The sequence below is a fragment of the Anolis carolinensis genome, chromosome 4 (genome assembly GCF_035594765.1).
Source record: "Anolis carolinensis isolate JA03-04 chromosome 4, rAnoCar3.1.pri, whole genome shotgun sequence".
In the NCBI taxonomy this organism is placed as follows: Eukaryota; Metazoa; Chordata; class Lepidosauria; order Squamata; family Dactyloidae; genus Anolis; species Anolis carolinensis.
In genome coordinates, this window is record NC_085844.1 from 201,036,653 (window position 1) to 201,053,763 (window position 17,111).

The 17,111-nt window shown below is 42.1% G+C and overlaps 1 protein-coding gene and 1 long non-coding RNA gene across 2 annotated transcripts in view; one reads left to right on the forward strand and one right to left on the reverse strand.

Annotated features, from left to right (window-relative positions):
- The first annotated feature begins 217 nt into the window (after positions 1 to 217).
- rassf5 (Ras association domain family member 5) overlaps positions 218 to 17,111 on the forward strand; it is a 131,260-nt gene continuing 114,366 nt past the window's right edge. Inside the window, exon 1 of the mRNA XM_062978593.1 lies at positions 218 to 910. Within this exon, the coding sequence (XP_062834663.1) occupies positions 319 to 910 (592 nt within the window). The 5' untranslated portion in view covers positions 218 to 318. The remainder of the gene's footprint in view (positions 911 to 17,111) is intronic.
- Positions 10,984 to 13,022, reverse strand: LOC134298426 (uncharacterized). Its single transcript, XR_010005505.1, has 3 exons — positions 12,788 to 13,022; positions 11,965 to 12,021; positions 10,984 to 11,794 (listed from the first exon to the last, which is right to left on the reverse strand). It is a non-coding gene; the product is annotated as an uncharacterized LOC134298426 (long non-coding RNA).

A 17,111-nucleotide genomic window follows, 5' to 3' on the forward strand; every position in this document is an offset into this window, starting at 1 on the left:
TTTCCAATTCTACTATTCTATGATTCTATGATTCTCAGCAGGGGTTGGACTGGATGGCCTGTGAGGTCTCTTCCAACTCTATGATTCTACAGCCATGAGTGGTGTCAAAGCGCATTAACCCTGCAGTGTAGAGGCCGCGGGGCCTGGCTCCTCCTCCTCCTCCTCTTTGGCAGCCTCCGCAGGTCCCTTTAAGAGCGCCTGCGCTGCCGGCCAGGTCGCTCTCTCGTCTTCTCTCTCTGGCGGAGTCGGAGGGAGGGCGAGCAGCCTCTGCCGTGTGTGTGTCTCTCTCTCTCGCTCTCTCTCTCTGTGCGGCGGGCCATGGCCATGGCTTCCCCGGCCGTGGGGCAGTTCCCTCCGTATCCGCCGCTGCTGCTGGACAAGGAGCAGCAGCGCTTCCTGCAGAGCCTCAGCGCCTCGGAGAGGAAGAAGCTCCGCAAGCGCTCCCTCGGCGCCGGCAATAGCGACCTCCTGCAGCAGCAGCAGCAGCAGCAGCAGCAGAGGAGGAAGAGGAGGCAAGCGGGGCCCATGGAGGAAGGCGACGAAGAGGAGGACGAAGCAGAGGAGGACGCCGAGGAGGGCGAGCGCAGCGCGGGGCTGCTGGGCGCAAACCTGCGTCTCCTCAGCGCCAGGAGGGACGCCGACACCGAGCCCCTGGGAGAGCCGCTCGCCGCCAAGCCCCACGCTCTTCCCCCGCACCCTCCTCACCCGCACCACCACCAGCGGCTCCGGCTGAAATGCGGGGCTCCGCGGCTGCTCCCCGACGTGCGCACCATCTTCGAGCAGCCGCGGGACCCGCGCGTCCGGCCCGAGAAGGGCGAGGGGCACCGCTTCCAAGGCTTCGCCCTCGTCTGGCGCGGGTGGTGCGACCTGTGCGGGAGGGAGGTCCAGCAGAGGGGCCTGCGCTGCGCCAGTAAGTGCTCCGAACAGGGAGGGAGGGAGGGAGGGAGGGGGGCGGGGGTCAACCAAGTGCAATGCGGGCACTAGGAGCAGGAATCGGCTCTTCCTGGAAAGTTTGGGTGCCGGGTTCATTGGAGACAGCCTAAGGGATACCCCACACACATACACACTTACCTCCCTGCCTCAAAGTCTCTCCACATAGCTGCAGTTCCTTAGAGCAGGAATGGGCAAAGTTGGGCCTTCTCTCCAGCTGTTTTGGACTTCAACTCCCACCATTCCTAACAGCCTCAGGCCCCTTCCTTTTCCCCCTCAGCCACTGTCTTCTGGGTGTTATTCTTTATTTACTGTCCTGATTTTAGAGCCATATTTTGTGCCTTTTCATGTTCCCTCCTTTCTGTTGACATTGTCCACATGTTTGCGGATTTCCCTGGCTTCTCTGTGTAGGCCGACATGGTGGTTGTTAGAGTGGTCCAGCATTTCTGTGTTCTCAAATAATATGCTGTGTCCAGGTTGGTTTATCAAGTGCTCTGCTACAGCTTTCTCTGATTGAGTTAGTCTGCAATGTCTTTCATGCTCCTTGATTTATGTTTGGGCAATGCTGCTGCGTTTGGTGGTCCCTATTTAGACTTGCTCACAGCTGCATGGTATACGGTAGACTCCTGCAGAGGTGAGAGGATCCCTCTTGTCCTTTGCTGAACATAGCCTTTGTTGGATTTTGCAAGCTTGTCCTTCAGAGCATCTTGAGATACAGTGCCCCCCTACACACTGTCTGCAAGTGGTCCCACCCATATAGATCTTAGTTGCCCAAGCTCCCTCTACATATCTCAGGAGCCCCTCTCCACATCACTAGTCGCCCCCACACACCTACATACCTCCCTCAGGTGCTTATCTGCACACTTCAGGCGGTCCCCCTCCCCACACCTCAGGTGTCCTGCTCTTGTACAGGCCTCAGATTTGCCCTCCCCACCTCCCATCCCTCAAACCTTACATACCTCAGGTTCTCCCCCATTGGACCTCGCCTTGAGTTTTGGAACTTGCCTTGAGTTTTCTCCACATATCTTAGGTGCCATCCCTTTCACATCTCTGGTACCACCACACACACACCCCCCACACGCACACACATGCTTTAGATGATCCTAAGATGCCCCAGCTCACCTTTACATTTCTGGTTCCTGCCACACCTACCTCAGGTGCCCCCCCCCCCCAATATGTATATCTTTGGTCCCCCTCTCAACACCTCAGGTGCCTTCTCCCATGTCTCTTAAGTTCCACAGGTTCTCCCAGGGATTGTATTTTAAGAATAGTGGTTCCCAACCTTTTTTTGACCAGGGACCACTCTCCAACATACGTACCAAAAGGGTTACGAATCAGTTTTTGGACAACTTTAGATTTGGTTTGGTGATTTGGAGTGCTGATTCAGAAAATTGCCTTGGATAGACCACACCAGATACAGATACAGAACATATACCATCCAGTAGTCACCATTTGTTTGCCCACAGAAAACCATATTTAATAATATAGAGCTGATGTGGTCTATCCAATGCAATTTTTGGAATCAGCACCCCAAATAACCACAGGAACAAGCCTAAAAACAAAGACACCAAGAAAAAAAATGTTTTTGGTTGGACTGTGTTAGCATTTGTAGTAGTAACAGTGAGGCCACAGACCATATTTTAGTTCTTGTGGACCACTGGTTGAGAACCACTGTTACAGAAGGTCATTAGGCTTCTCTGCCAAAGAGTGTTGGTGCCTCACCAAACTACAGTTCCCATGATCCCATAGTACTGAGTCATTGTAGCTAAAGTAGTGTCAAACTGTATTAATTCTACAGGGTAGATGTACCCCCCTCCCGACCTGGTCTCTAGGTTTCTGCCGCACCCTCTTTAAGGCCTTAGCTAGTGATTCTGCCACTTCTTTTCCCACCTTCAATTTGCAGGTGGAGTCTCCTTTTTCAAAAGAGTCTTTAACTCTGCAGCCAAGTCTCACTGGTGGCAATTCCACCCCTCTGTTCTGATTGGCTAGTAAGTCTCCTTTGTACCAAATCAGAGATACACTCTTTAAGAAGAAAAAAGCCACTTAATTTATTGCTCAGGGCTGTTAGTAAGTGGTGCAACTGGGTTGCAGCCGACCTGCATTCCCATTAAAGCACTCAGAAATCCTGGAGGAGAGGCTGGGCTGTTTTATGGGAAGGCAGGGACATGAACTGATTTATGCTTGCAAAGGAAAAGCTAACATGCCTTTTAAAAATTTCATGAGGTGCAATCGGAATTGCCTTCGATTAGAATTTGCACGTTGAGAATTTTGGCTGACTTTGATCCATATTTTACAAATAGACTTAACATTTCCTCTGGCCTCTTGGGTTTGCACTGATTGATGGGTGGGAGTTTCAATGTTTATATTTGACGATTCTGCAGTTACTCTTTCCTCCTGTAATCTGTATTTGGTTTACGTAAAAGGCCTGACCCGTTAAACTTTGCCATGTGTCCAGTGGTCTGTCTCATGTTAGAAAGAAGACTGTGGGTGCAAGTGTACACGATAGAATGAGTGCCGAAGGAAAACACTTTAAGTACTATGGCTGACTATCATAGAATCATGGGAGCTGTAGTTTTACAAAGTCTTTAGCCTTCCCTGCCAAACAGTCCTGGTGCCTCATCGAACTACAAATCCCAGGATTCCATGGCATTGAGACATGGCAGTTAAAGTGGTGTCAAACTTCATTAATTCTACAGTGTAGATGTTACCAAGCCTCTGGATTGATCTGACTGTTCTTATGCTTAGAAATCTTAGGGCCAAATCTAATTTTAGTCATGTGTAGACTAAATGAAATGAATAGGATTCATTTGTCAGCATTAACCTGTGTGCCATTGATTTCATTTGTTCTAGCCTAGAGACTAACAATGGTTTGAGTGTCTCATTTTTCTTTATGTGGTCCTTTAGATGTTGTTGGATTGCAGGGCTCAGCCGGCCTAGCTAATAAAGTCAGTGGTGAAGAGTGCTGGGAGCTGCAGTCAAGCATCTCGTGATCTGGATGCCTTTCATCTCTGCTTTGGCTATAAATGACAGTGACTGCAATGCAAGGCAATGATTTGCATTGCATGTTCTTTCAACTCATCTGCTTACTTATAGCGATCCCATTCATTTCATAGGGTTTCCTAGACAATACTAAGTGGTTTGCCAGTTCCTTCTCTGAAGTATAGTATACTTCGATGGTGATTTCCCATCCAAGTATTAACCAGACTGATCCTGCTTCCAAGATCAGATGGGACCTGGTGCCTTTAGACATTCCTTTGTGTCTTCTGTTTCACTTCTCTGTTCCAATTCTAAGTATTCAACAATTGCCTTAGTGTTGAACATTCCACTTCTCCCCCCTCCCCTTTTCTCTCCTGTGTGTTTACACAACACACAGGAGTAGGGAAGAGAAAAACAAAGCCATGTTATACATCAACTGATGCCATTGCCAGCTGCTTAACCGTGCTGTTGTTCAACTTTTCTGGGAGTCTGTCAGTAAATCATTTGGTGCCAGTTGGGCATCATATTATGTGTGTGAATGGGGTCTGATTTGTTCTTTTGAAAAAGGATAGCTTCTCCTGTACAGATGTATTATGACAGTATCTTAAAATATATTGACAAACCAAAGGTTTATTCTTGCATTGCTAGTATTATAAATCTCTAGATGGTATATGTCAGACTCTTGCAAAGGCCCCAGGGAGCTGGATTTTGTGTGTATGGGACACCTGAAAAGGAGGGGGAAATAGGGAACTGACACTTTTATATGTTGCATTGTTTTCCTGAGCTTCCTTTCATGGAGAGTGGATCTCCAACATCTAATGCAAAGATTTCTCCTTTTGTCTTACCCTTTTTTCAAGCTTATGTGGGTCTGCTATTATATGAAATCCCCCCCCCCCCCCCGAGCTAGACCACTCCAATCCTATTTGCAGATTCCTTGGGTTGCAAATGACTATGCTGAGAGAAACATTTCAAATTCTGCCTTCTGGCCCCAACCTTATTGTGTTCAAATATACTGTGTATATATTTTTATTGTGCCAGAAGCGAACCGAGGGTACAGTTGTAATGTATTTAAAATGCAAAGTTAAAAACTTGGCATTATACTAAATGTCCTTTGACCAGTAGCTGGTCACTTGGAGTGCCTTTGGTGTTGCTATAGGAAAGTCCTTTATTGTGCATGTGACAGTGCTCAGACTGCATTGTAGTAGGTGGTCTGTGGTTTGCTCTTCTCCACACTCGCATGTCGTGGACTCCTTTATTTGTAGCCCCATTTCTTAAGGTTGGCTCTGCATCTTGTGGTGCCAGCCTGCAGTCTGTTCAGCACCTTCCAAGTCTCCCAGTCTTCTGTGTGCCCAGCCATGGTTTGAGGTTCCAGGTTTTAGCCTGCCACTTTTGGACTCTTGCTTGCTGAGGTGTTCTTGCAAATATCTCTGTAGATCTTAGAAAACTATTTCTTGATTTAAGGCGTTGGTGTGCTGGTTGATATTCGAACAGGGGATGGGCTGGAGATGAACAGGAGATACACCGGATGCAGTGTATATAAGGAGTGGGCAGTCCTGCCCCCTCAAAGTTGATTTTATGACCCTCGGCCCTTCCAGTTTCTCTGAACCTCCCATTCTTGCCAAAACCAAAAAGATGAACTGCCCTCAGGAGTTACAGTTCACCTTTTGGACAGTGCAGGGTTTTCTTGCAACCTGTTTAGCAATATTTTTGAAAACTAGAAGTGGGATTCCAGCCTCTTCTGTTTGTTTGTTTTGGCAACTCCTGGAGATTTCGGGGCAGAACAGTGCCCTCCGACCCACTCCCATTGCCAAATCCTGACCCATTGGCAATGGAGTACAAATGCATTGGGATTCTTTAGAATTCTAGTGCATTCTGCCACTACATGCCATACCAGCTTAATATACCATAGGAAATAGTTATGTATCTTTAACAGTTGTGTCTGGCACTCTGGCTTGTCTTTCTTCCAACAAATCGTGGCTACTTCCCAGTCTATTTGATGTGGCTTTTTAGGAAGGGACAAGCTGGAGTGCCAGGTTTAGATGTCATAACATACATTCCACAGACAAAAGGCCTGTGATTAGTTGAATTTCTTCCATCTGAGTGGTGTTCACTAGCATTTTATATAAGCATGCACTATGTGTGTACATCCAAATGCTCATATACTCCTGTAAAAGTGACTCAGAAAAATGGAGTGTGGTCTGATATATAAGGCTCTGTACAAAAGGTCCACCTGCATTCATTGTGGTCAGGAGGTGAGCTAACAGTATTGAGCCTCATCAGTCCCCTGAAAGAGCCCCCGGTGGTGTAGTGGGTTAAACCCTTGTGCTGACAGAACTGCTGACTTGAAGGTTGGCTTGGTGACTTGAAGGTTGCCGGTTCGAATCCAACCTGGCAAAAGCGTGGATGAGCTCCCTCTGTTAGTTCGAGCTCCATGCGGGGACATGAGAGAAGCCTCCCACAATGATGGTAAAAACATCAAAACATCTGGACGTGCCCTGGACAATGTCTTTGCAGACAGCCAATTCTCTCACACCAGAAGCGACTTGCAGTTTCTCAAGTCGCTCCTGAAAAAAAAAAAGTCCCCTGAACCTATTCATGAATGAATGAGTAAATGAATAAATGAATAAAATTTGGGATAAACTGTGCTCTTTTCTTGAGACTCTTCACATTACAAAGCATTGCTGAAAAGACAGAACAGAAGTGTAAAAACAACCTCATCTGCTTCACACCTTGCTGGAAGCAATCCAGAAGAGATTCATATTCCTTTCTGAAAGGGCTCTGAATTGCATTTTTAACTGGGCAGGTATATAATGGCAGGAAATAACATATCCCCCCTTTCCCATGTGTTTTCTTGTTAAAAGGAAGATAATCATCTGTTGTTACCACATGAGAAAATATCATAATTGTCATTTGACAGCGTGGTTGGATTTCTATTCCAGTTGGCCTCCTATGGCTAATGCACATTTCCTGTTTTAGTGCTGAATTATCTTTTACATTGGAGGTAGACTCTAGTCTAATTGGTCAAGTGGCTGAAAATCACTTAAAAGTAATTCGCAATAATTGCCTAAAGCAGAAAATAATGCCTGTTGTGTTCCATTATTAGCTAATTGAGTGTCCCAGGTTGTTATGCTAATCCCCTTTACTAAATATATTTATAATGAAAACTGAGTTTCTGCGCTTTTGTGCCGTGGTTTACTTTTCACTGACATGCAGAGACTTCAGTGAGAAGAGCTAATGTCATGAATCCTTTTTGGATACTGAGTTTCTCAGTCTCCAAAACATGAGATGCAGAGGTGACTGTACTCGGAAGAAAACAGTGCTGTTTTGTAGCTATACTACAGTTATGTAATTCTCTTGCTTGGAGACTCCTGCAAGTACTATATACTTTTAAACACATTTTTAACTTTGTTGTGGTTGATTTTTTTAATCTATGTATGAAGTTGAATGCTTTTATAACTTAAAAAATATGTATTGTCCTTTTTATTGTTATACTAGCTTGGGTACCCAGTGATGCGTGGGTTATTGGGAAAAAACATTTTTTATTTTATGAATGGTCCCATTAAGATAATGCATAAGGTTGTGGGTGAACTACAAACTCCTAAAACTCCATCAGTACCTAAAGTTGATGATGTTGGGCATGTGTGGCAAGTTTGCTCCAGGTGTATCATTGGTGGTATTCAGTGTGTTCTCTGGCTGCAGGATGAACTACAATGTCCACCATGATGGATCAGTTCCCTCAAACCCCTCCAGTAAGTTCAGTTGGTCATGGGGGTTCTGTGTGCCAAGTTTGATCCATGTCCATCATTGGTGGTGGTGGTGGGGGGTCACAGTTTCTCTGGGTGTAGGTGAACTACAACCCCCCAAAATCAAGGTAAATCCTCCCCAGACCCCTCCTGTATTCAAAGTTGGGTACATCAGGTATACATGCCAAGTTTTGTCCAGATTTATCATTGTTTGGGTTCATAGTACGCTATAAATCAAGGTCAATCCCCCCAACTTCCCCAGTATTTTTCGCTGGTCTTGGGGATTCAGTGTGCCAGATTTGGTCCAGGTCCATTGTAGGTGGGGTCACAGTGCTATGTCTTGATGCAAGGTGAACTACAACTTCCATCATGTTGAGTCAGTCTACCAAACTCCTCCAGTCTGTTCAGATGCTGATCAATTCTTCTCTGTTTGCTGTGTGCTGTAGAAAAGAGTAGGAAAGGGTTTTGGGAGAGGCAATGGATGGGATCATGCAGATTCTGCACCAACGGAGAAACACTGAGATGTCCATGGTTGAGGAAACATATACAATCTAGGATGAAATTGTCCCCATATGAAAGCGTTCACTTGGGTGGTGAGCAGTATTGTGTTTGTAGCAGGCATAGGCAGGGGTTGATATGTTCACGGCGCTCCTTATAACCTGCAATGCCATTAGAGGGAGGGCCTTTGGTGGCTCCTCAGTGGTGGGGGCCATAGTTGTTTGTGGAAGTGGGAGCATCAGCCACATACATACATACTTTCACTTTTATTATGGCTGGATATAGAAGATTTTATTGTACTGATATTTTCTTTTACGAAAGCTGCCCTGGGAATAAGGATGAGGTTGATTTGTTCCATAAGTTTGTAACTGAATTGGGATTTGAACTAGCAGCTTTCAACTCACAGTCATGAAGCTGAGCCAATTTTTTCACCTGTAGAAAGGCAATGGAAAATACATGCTAGGATGTCTCATTATGCTGATGCTGCAATTTTTGTGGTATTAACATTAAATTGAGAGCACCTCATTGAGCTATTACATTTTTATGTAGTTTCCAGGAAACACCAGCTGTGTGTTTCTTAATTGACTTGGGACCATCTTGGATTCAGTGATGTGTACGTCAGTGTTTCCTGGTTAGTTCTCTAGATCAATTGGTTTTAATTTTGCTCATAGGAACAATCCATTCTTGTGAATGTAGTCTTAATTTAAATGCATTATGACTAGATGAATATTTTCATCAAACACAATTGATAATACACATGGTTTGATTCAGTGTTTGCTAGAATTTGAAATGCAATTTTCAAAATTGCCCATTACCATTTTCTCCATAATAATTAGCATCACACATTTGAAGATAGGAGTGGGAAGTCTCTTTAGTTGTTGGAAGTTATTTTAGATTTTTTTTTGAGTCTCCAGTGCAAATTTGCACAATTCTACTCAAAATTAATCTCTTATGGATTTAATCAGTAAACGAGATTGCAGACCAATAATATATCTGTTTTATTTACCTGATGTGATCAAAACCATCCTTTCTGTTTGATCATTCTGACCAAAATTGGGTGTGCTGTTGGAATAGGTGCATTTTTAAAATATAACTCCAGCTAAAATATATCTTTTTTAGCTGTGGATGGCACAGAGAAGGGTTAATACCCCTGTGGTGTTTGTTTTGCTTGTCTGTGCCCCTGTTCAGAAGATTTCACCTCACTTTTGGCTGTTAATTGGATTTTGAAAATTTTGGCTTGTTATAGAAACAAGGATTGGGGATAAAGCTTCAGTGGAGATACCTTTTCTCCATTACAACTCATTCAGGAGTGAATTTCATTTCCTAGGGATAGATTTCTCTCACTTTCTGTTGTCTCACCCCTGTTCTTAACTATGAGTCATTTGTAAGTCAGGTACTTCTGTTTCTTATTCTTTCTAAAATTGTGGGTTTGTTGTCTTTTAATGCAGCAGTTCTGTGTATTGGTATTTTGGGGCAGGTTTCCACAGAAACTACAAGAACCATTTATTGGTTAGTGTTCACTTGGGAAGTGTTGGGATAAAGAGAAAGTATGCTAGAGATGCAATCCCACCAATTTGCCTTCAGCACATCTCTCCATATGGGGCTGCAAACCTTAATCAATTAATTGGAGGGTAATTAAGTGAAGGAAGCTTTCAATGCAGATTGAAATTTCATTTTCAGATTTCTGTCTGCTGCTTTGCTGGTCACACATATGTGCCTTCTGGTTCCTCACAGAGAGGGATTTGATGAAAGAGAGGCATAAATATGTCTTTCCCCCTTTTGACTTGCCTCCAAAGCTTGCAGATATTTTTGTCCAGTTGGCACGCTATTATGGCTCTAACCAAGTATGAAGGAAGTCAACTTGACATGGCTCTCTTGAAATAATTTGAAAAAGAAGCAAGCGAAGACTCTTGTTTTCTCCCCTTCTCCCTCCATTTTAAAATAATCCCCCGTGTTTAATTCATGTTTGACCAGCAGTTCCTCGTTTGTCTCATAACTGACTGAACATTCTAGCAAACCTAATGCTGATGGTAATGTCCCTCTACATTTATGGTGTTGACTTTTGTGGATTTGATTATTCATGGATTTGATTTAAAATGTTCTGTTTAGGGATCTAGGTTCTCCATTATGATTCTGTGGTAAGCTTCCTCCAGTCACACTGAAGGACCTAGAGATTTTTAGAGAGAACACCTCTCTAGGAATCTCTAGGTCTTCCAATGTGATTCTGTGGTCAGCTTTCAGCAGAAATTGACCATAAAGCCATGTTGGAAGACTTAGAGATTTCTGGTGAGGTGTTACTTCAGGTAAAATATGGCAATTTTTTATTTTATGGTTTTTCACTTTCATGGGTGTCCAGTACCCCAACCACAGTGAATGTGGAGGGTTGACTGTATTTTATCTCGTAGGAGGAACCTACGTATGTGTGCACGGAAGGACGGTCGGCCAGAAAGAGAGCCTGCCAATTTGATTGCTGTTGCTCAGCACACTTTGCTGTCTGCGTTTTTGGCATAGAATCACCACAAGCCTGAAAGCTTTTCCTCTTCTAGATGTTGCTGTTGCTGTTTGTTTCTGCCTGACAAGAGAGCTTTCCTCTTCTTCAAGCCAAGTGTTCCCTTGCTGACCTCTCTTAGCACCCTTCCTGATGTTTAAATGTGGCCTTCTTCCCAAATTCATACCAAATTAAGTGTTTCTTCCAATGATGGAAGAGTTATTGGGGCTCAAATGTGTTCTAGCAGACCATGTGAAGAGCACACAATTGAAAGAGACAGTCGCTCCATATGGTCCTGCTGCATCTTATTAGCACTGCAATATTATGCACAGCCCTGGGATTTGATTTTAGTGGTCTGTCACAGTTGGTCAGTTTGTTTCAATCAGAGAAATGATTGTATCACAAACAGAGGGAGATGCATAGGCCCCATATATCTATCTATCTATCTATCTATCTATCTATCTATCTATCTATCTATCTCCTCTTCACTAAAGGCTTTCCTGTTTTTACAGGGCTGTTAATATTAGCCCATGCAATACTGGTTCAGCAGTATAAGAATTGTGGTTGTGCAAGTTTTTTACTTTTATTTGCTCATGGTGCACTGGATTAATTCAATATACTTATAGAAACAAATGAATGAAAACCCAAAAACTTAATCATATGTGACAAAGGTATCATATCAAAGGTAGGAAATAAAGGGAAAAAATCCAAAATTGATGTCATAATCTGTCTATGTATGCTACTGACAGTGAAGTTACACTAGCATCTAGGAGAGTGACCAAAATTTTCAGAGTTCTGGAAACCAAGTACAACACGGAACCGCTTAAGAGAGCTGGATGTTTAACTTTGAGAAGAGAAAAAGGAGAGGTGATATCATTGTTGTCATGTTGACTTCAGCTGATGGTGACTCATGAATGAATGGCCTTCAGTCACCCTATGCTTAGGTCTTGTAAACTTAGGGCCCTGGCTTCCTTGATTGAGTCTTTCCATCTGGAATGCATGCTTCCTCTCTTCCTATTACCTTCTAACTTGCCAAACATTATCACCTTGTCTAGTGAGTCATGTCTTCTCATGATATGGACATCTTGGTTTTTAGGGACAGTTCAGGCATGGTTTGCTCTTGGACCCATTAACTTGTCTCTCTGTTTGTCCATAGTATCTGCAAAAATCCAGCAACACATTTCAAATATGTTGATTCCCCTCCCACCCTCTGCCCATCAAACTTACTAGATACACTAAAATATACTAGAAATTGGAAATATTATGGCATGAGCAAGTCTAATTTTAGAATTCAATATATATTTATAGTTGAATATCTTGTCTACTTACTTTCTAGTTCCAGTTTTCAACTAATTTCTTGACTGCAGTCTCCATTCTGATTAATGACTGAACCAAGGCATGGAAAATGAGATATTATAAAAATGAAATTATAACTGTCTTTTGAATATTGGGAAGGATATCATGTAAAAGATGGAGACTATACGATCACTGTCTTTAAATATCTGAAGGGATGTTATGTATAAAATGGAGACCAGAATATGAACAAATGGACTCAAATGACAAGAAAATCTTGAGCATTAGGATGAATGCACTGACTGTAAGAACTGTCTGGGAGTGGCATAGACTTCTTTGGAAGGTGGTAATGTTGTAAATAGATGTTAGATGGCCATCTTGTGGGAGTGTGTTAGTTGTGTATTCCTGCATGGCAGAGATTGAAATAGATGACCCTTGGAGTCTCTCCCAACTCTATAATTCTAACTAAGACCACTGATCTCCTTTGCAGTTCACTGCAAATGTCTTTAAAAACCTTCAGCTACTGTGAAGATGGTGACCTTGACTTTAATAGAAAGTTGTAGACATAAGTTATAATTCTTACATTTTAAACAGTGAAATTGTGAATGGACTCTCAGGGTTAGACTGATAATCCATGTATTGCAGCCTTCACCAACTGGGAACTTGTCCAAGTTGTTAGACTACAAACCTTTGCTGTCTGGAGTTAATGGATTATGTAGTCCAACCCATATGGAGGATGAGCGGTTGGCGAAGACGGTTCTGGGTGGTTGTTTTCATTTTGATTTTGTTTGTTTTGCCCATTGCTATGACTGGGAATGCTTGAGGATTTTGTTTTGTATACATTTCAAAGAGAACCAACCTGATTTTATCCACCTGGATTAGTATGTTATTTTCTCAATCTTACAGTGCAGTTCTTGGTTCATAGGCTACATGAAAAAAATGCATAAAATATGTATATGTTAGCGGGGAGTTGTTTTAGGATAAACATTTTAGAAATTAGATTTTTGGGGAAACATTCCTCTACGTAATACATTTTAAAAAACCACCTATAAGCATTGTTATGGAGATAAGAGGAAGTGTTGAATGAATGCCTGTGAGGCCTGAAATAGATTTGATTGTTCCACCATTAGATGTAGCTGCGAAAATTCCAAGGGAATTCAGAATCCAGAAGTAGTTCCAGAATGTGATAGCATCCTAATTACACAGTGACATTTGCTGAATTGTGCTTCTTTTTAATAATTTGTCGTATTCATACATAACAGTAGACATATCCATATCAGGGACAAGTCATAAACAAATCCATGAGTTGCTGAATCGAGTGAATTATGGTCCAGACAATCCTGATATCTAAGCCTTACTATTCTTTTATCTCTACTCCTTTTAGTTTGTTCCCAGATTGTAAACATGAAGAGCCCATTATGACATTACATTGAAATGTGTGCTCACAGAGCCCTGCCTCCTTTATTCCATGAATTCTCTTGGTTGCCTTAACCATGGCTTTAACCTTAACTAAGGTTAATGATAAGCAGGTTTAACTATTAACAAGAACTGCTAATACAGAAGTCCAGAAACTTATTAAACCAGTACAAATACTATTAGAATAATTAGAATTACAGTTGAATTTTCAAAAATTGGTTGTGTGTCTGTCTCTCCCCCTGTGTGTGTGTATGTATGTATACGTAGATAGATACACATATACAGAGAGAGAGAAAGAGAGAGAGAGAGAGAGAGAGAGAGAGAGAGAGAGAGAGAGAGAGAGTGAGTGAGTTTTTTTACTGGGCCCCTTTTTTGGTATCTGGTGTTAATACCTTTTCTTATCAAATGCTTGTAGAAACATTTATGTCACCAATTTCTATTACTTGGATATATAACAATGGATTTGAAAGGTGACATCTAAATGTAAAAGAAATATGTATTTACTGCCAGAAAATTCTTCTTACCAATTTTGTAGCATTAATGGTGTTCTTTCGTACTGAGCAGTATGTGCTGAGTCCAAATGGGACTGTTGCTGGTGCTTTTTAAAAATGGGAACTAAAGAAGTTCTGATGATCTGTCTTTTTTAAAAAAAACCCTTTTTAATGTCATGCTTCATTCATCAGAAACTCCCTTTCCAAAAGAATAGCTTTGGGTGGATTCCTTTTTGGCTTTTTGTGCCGCAGTTAAAGTTGGGTGTGTGCTGAGTTGACAAGAGAAGATGCATGCCCTTCAGATGTCAAGAGTTCAAGCACACAGTGATGTTCTAGCCAATTGATCTGATTTGTCCTTTTTATCCTTTCTCTTTTGAGATTATATTTCCTTATTTCAGTGTTTGTCCCTTCCAAGAAGTCTTCTAGATTGTATCTCAGAGGCAAGCTGCTTTATTTAGTTAGTGTTTCATTCAAATCCTGACCAGGCCAAGAAGATAAATCTGAAGCAAGATAGAAGAAAATGATAACTTTGCCTATATAGTTCACTCCACTTGTGTGGTTCAACTCAACGAATGAATTGCTTCTGTGTAGAAGCGGAGGAGAATTTATCTGGCAACTCCAAATATCCTTTCCCTCGGCTATGACAACCAGGGCTGGTGGGACATGGACAGCATAGAAACAGCATAAGGCATTTTCCTATGACTAACCTTGAAGTCCACTTCTCAGTAGTGTCCCTGTAGTAAATAAAACTATTAGCACAAATGTCTTTGACTTAGGTGAAGTTTACTTTCTGTGGTTAGACCGGATTCATGGATCAAGCACTGCTTGGGAAACCATGCTACAAATTGTACTTGAAATCAGGATGCTAAATTTATTTTATATTGTGAACTTGCAAGGTCTCCTCAATTTTTATCTAGGTCAAATGTTCAAAAGAGCCACATCAGAATTAATGCAGTACAAAGGTGATTCAGATAGTCTTCTACAGCTGTATCATTGTGATTAAAGATCAATTTTGTGTGTGTGGGTCTTCTGTGTACAAAGGTCTTTTATGACTAATACTTTAAGTGGGATTTTAAAAACAAACATTTTTATTCATGTATTTATTTTGAAGGAAAAATTTTTGACATTACCCCATGTCTCTGAAAAGTGTCCTGCTTTAAACAATATAAAATTATAATAAAAACCAATACATTCAGTTTCTGATTTCTTCATATTCTATTACCCTTGGTCAAACACATTGGGTACATTTGAATGCTATGTTTGTGACCTGGAGAAAGACCACAGAGAGTTTGACCTTCCAATATTGTTCAGCTGCATCTTCCATCTGTACTAGTCATCCTAGCTAATGGTGTGGGACATTGGGAGTTGCAGTCTATCTTTGGAAGATGGCCTGTCCCTGACCTGGAACATTAGCGACAAGTCATATCCTTTAATGGTCCCTCTTCTGCTACCATTCACTTGCACTTGTGGCTTAATGCAATATTATAAGTAATTTATGGCAGCTTATTTGCTGTTATTCCCATATTGGTCCTTCAGACCATTATTACAAAGCAAAATTCATGTATTAAACTGAGTTTGGTATGAGAGGAAGGATATAAAGTGCATGCTCCAGCTGCCAGCAGGTTTCTCTATACTCTGCAACAAATCATGAAGGACAGTAGAGATTATGTCTGAATGCAGACCAGAACATCTAAGGTGAAGGACAAGACTATGGTGAAGGATAGGGTTCCAGGACTACCCTCAATAAGTGAAAATCTGTGAAGTAGGGACACTATATTTATTTTAATATTTATACATTATTTTAGTTATACACTATTTTAAGTCTTTATCAACCAATTGTATGTTGATAAATCGCTTCCTTCTCCTCCCGTTGCCACTTGGACTCCTTTTCTCTCCCATTGGTTTGTCCTTCCTCCCTTCCTTAGGCTGTAAATTGTAATTTTTTATTATTTATAATAGTCTTTTAGAGTTTATTGAAAAACCGCCAAACAGCGAATCCACGAAAAGTGAACCGCGAAGTAGTGAGGGAACACTGTATTACTCCATGGTATCTGTGCAACACACTATGGCATAGAAGGTAGTAGGGTAACTAAGATATGAAAATGTCAGATGACAGACATTCAGTACAATCTTCCCACAGTTTGCAGTTGCTGTCTACCCAGAGCATCCAAACACATTCTGCCTCATAGTGATGTTTAATTATAAGCAGAGTGGTATATGATCTCTTACGTTCCTTATACTTAGTACTTTGTAATTTATGGTCTTTTCAGCCAACAGCAAACACATTGGCTTCCAATGTCAGGGAGAAATAATGGGCTGCCCGATCTTTGCTTTTGGACAACTTGGACACTCTGCACAGTGACAGCAGCTATGGGAATTGCGGTCAGAATATCTGGCGGGCCAAAGGTTTCCTGCCCCTGTCTTAGTCATTTAAATCAATCCATCCTGCCTCTGGCCCACATTGGCATTGTTCTATGCTGGAATTGACCATGAAATCAGTCAAAGATAAATAGAAATAAAATCCGAGAAACTTTTCAAGGTGGCCAGAACAGAATTATGAGATTTGTCAGTGTATTTTTAAAAATGACAAGGTATTTAATGAACTGGAACATTTCACGTGTCCCTTCACTTCTTTTTAGAGACTGATTGTGTAACCACAGTTGATAGCAGGACTGGAAGGGGAATTAAGCCTTTGCTTCAGTGACTTAGTTTCTCTATCAGGATTTTTTTTTGGTGTGGGTTAATGTGCTTCCATAAAAAAACCTCAGAGTCACCTGAGGTCCTTTGTTAAAAGGATATTGTGTTTAAGGATTTTTCCATACATTTACTTAAAGACAACTGATTACAATACAGTTGGCCCTCTGTATCTGTAGGTTAGCTTTTGTGGATTTGATTATTCATGTATTTCATAGAATCATAGAATAGTAGAGTTGGACGAGACCTCATGGGCCATCCAGTCCAACCCCCTGCCAAGAAGCAGGAAATCGCATTCAAAGCACCCCCGACAGATGGCCATCCAGCCTCTGCTTAAAAGCCTCCAAAGAAGGAGCCGCCACCACAGTCCAGGGGAGAGAGTTCCACTGCCGAACAGCCCTCACAGTGAGGAAGTTCTTCCTGGTGTTCAGGTGGAATCTCCTTTCCTGTAGTTTGAAGCCATTGTTCCGTGTCCTAGTCTGCAGGGCAGCAGAAAACATGCTTGCTCCCTCCTCCCTATGACTTCCCCTCACATATTTGTACATGGCTATCATGTCTCCTCTCAGCCTTCTCTTCTGCAGG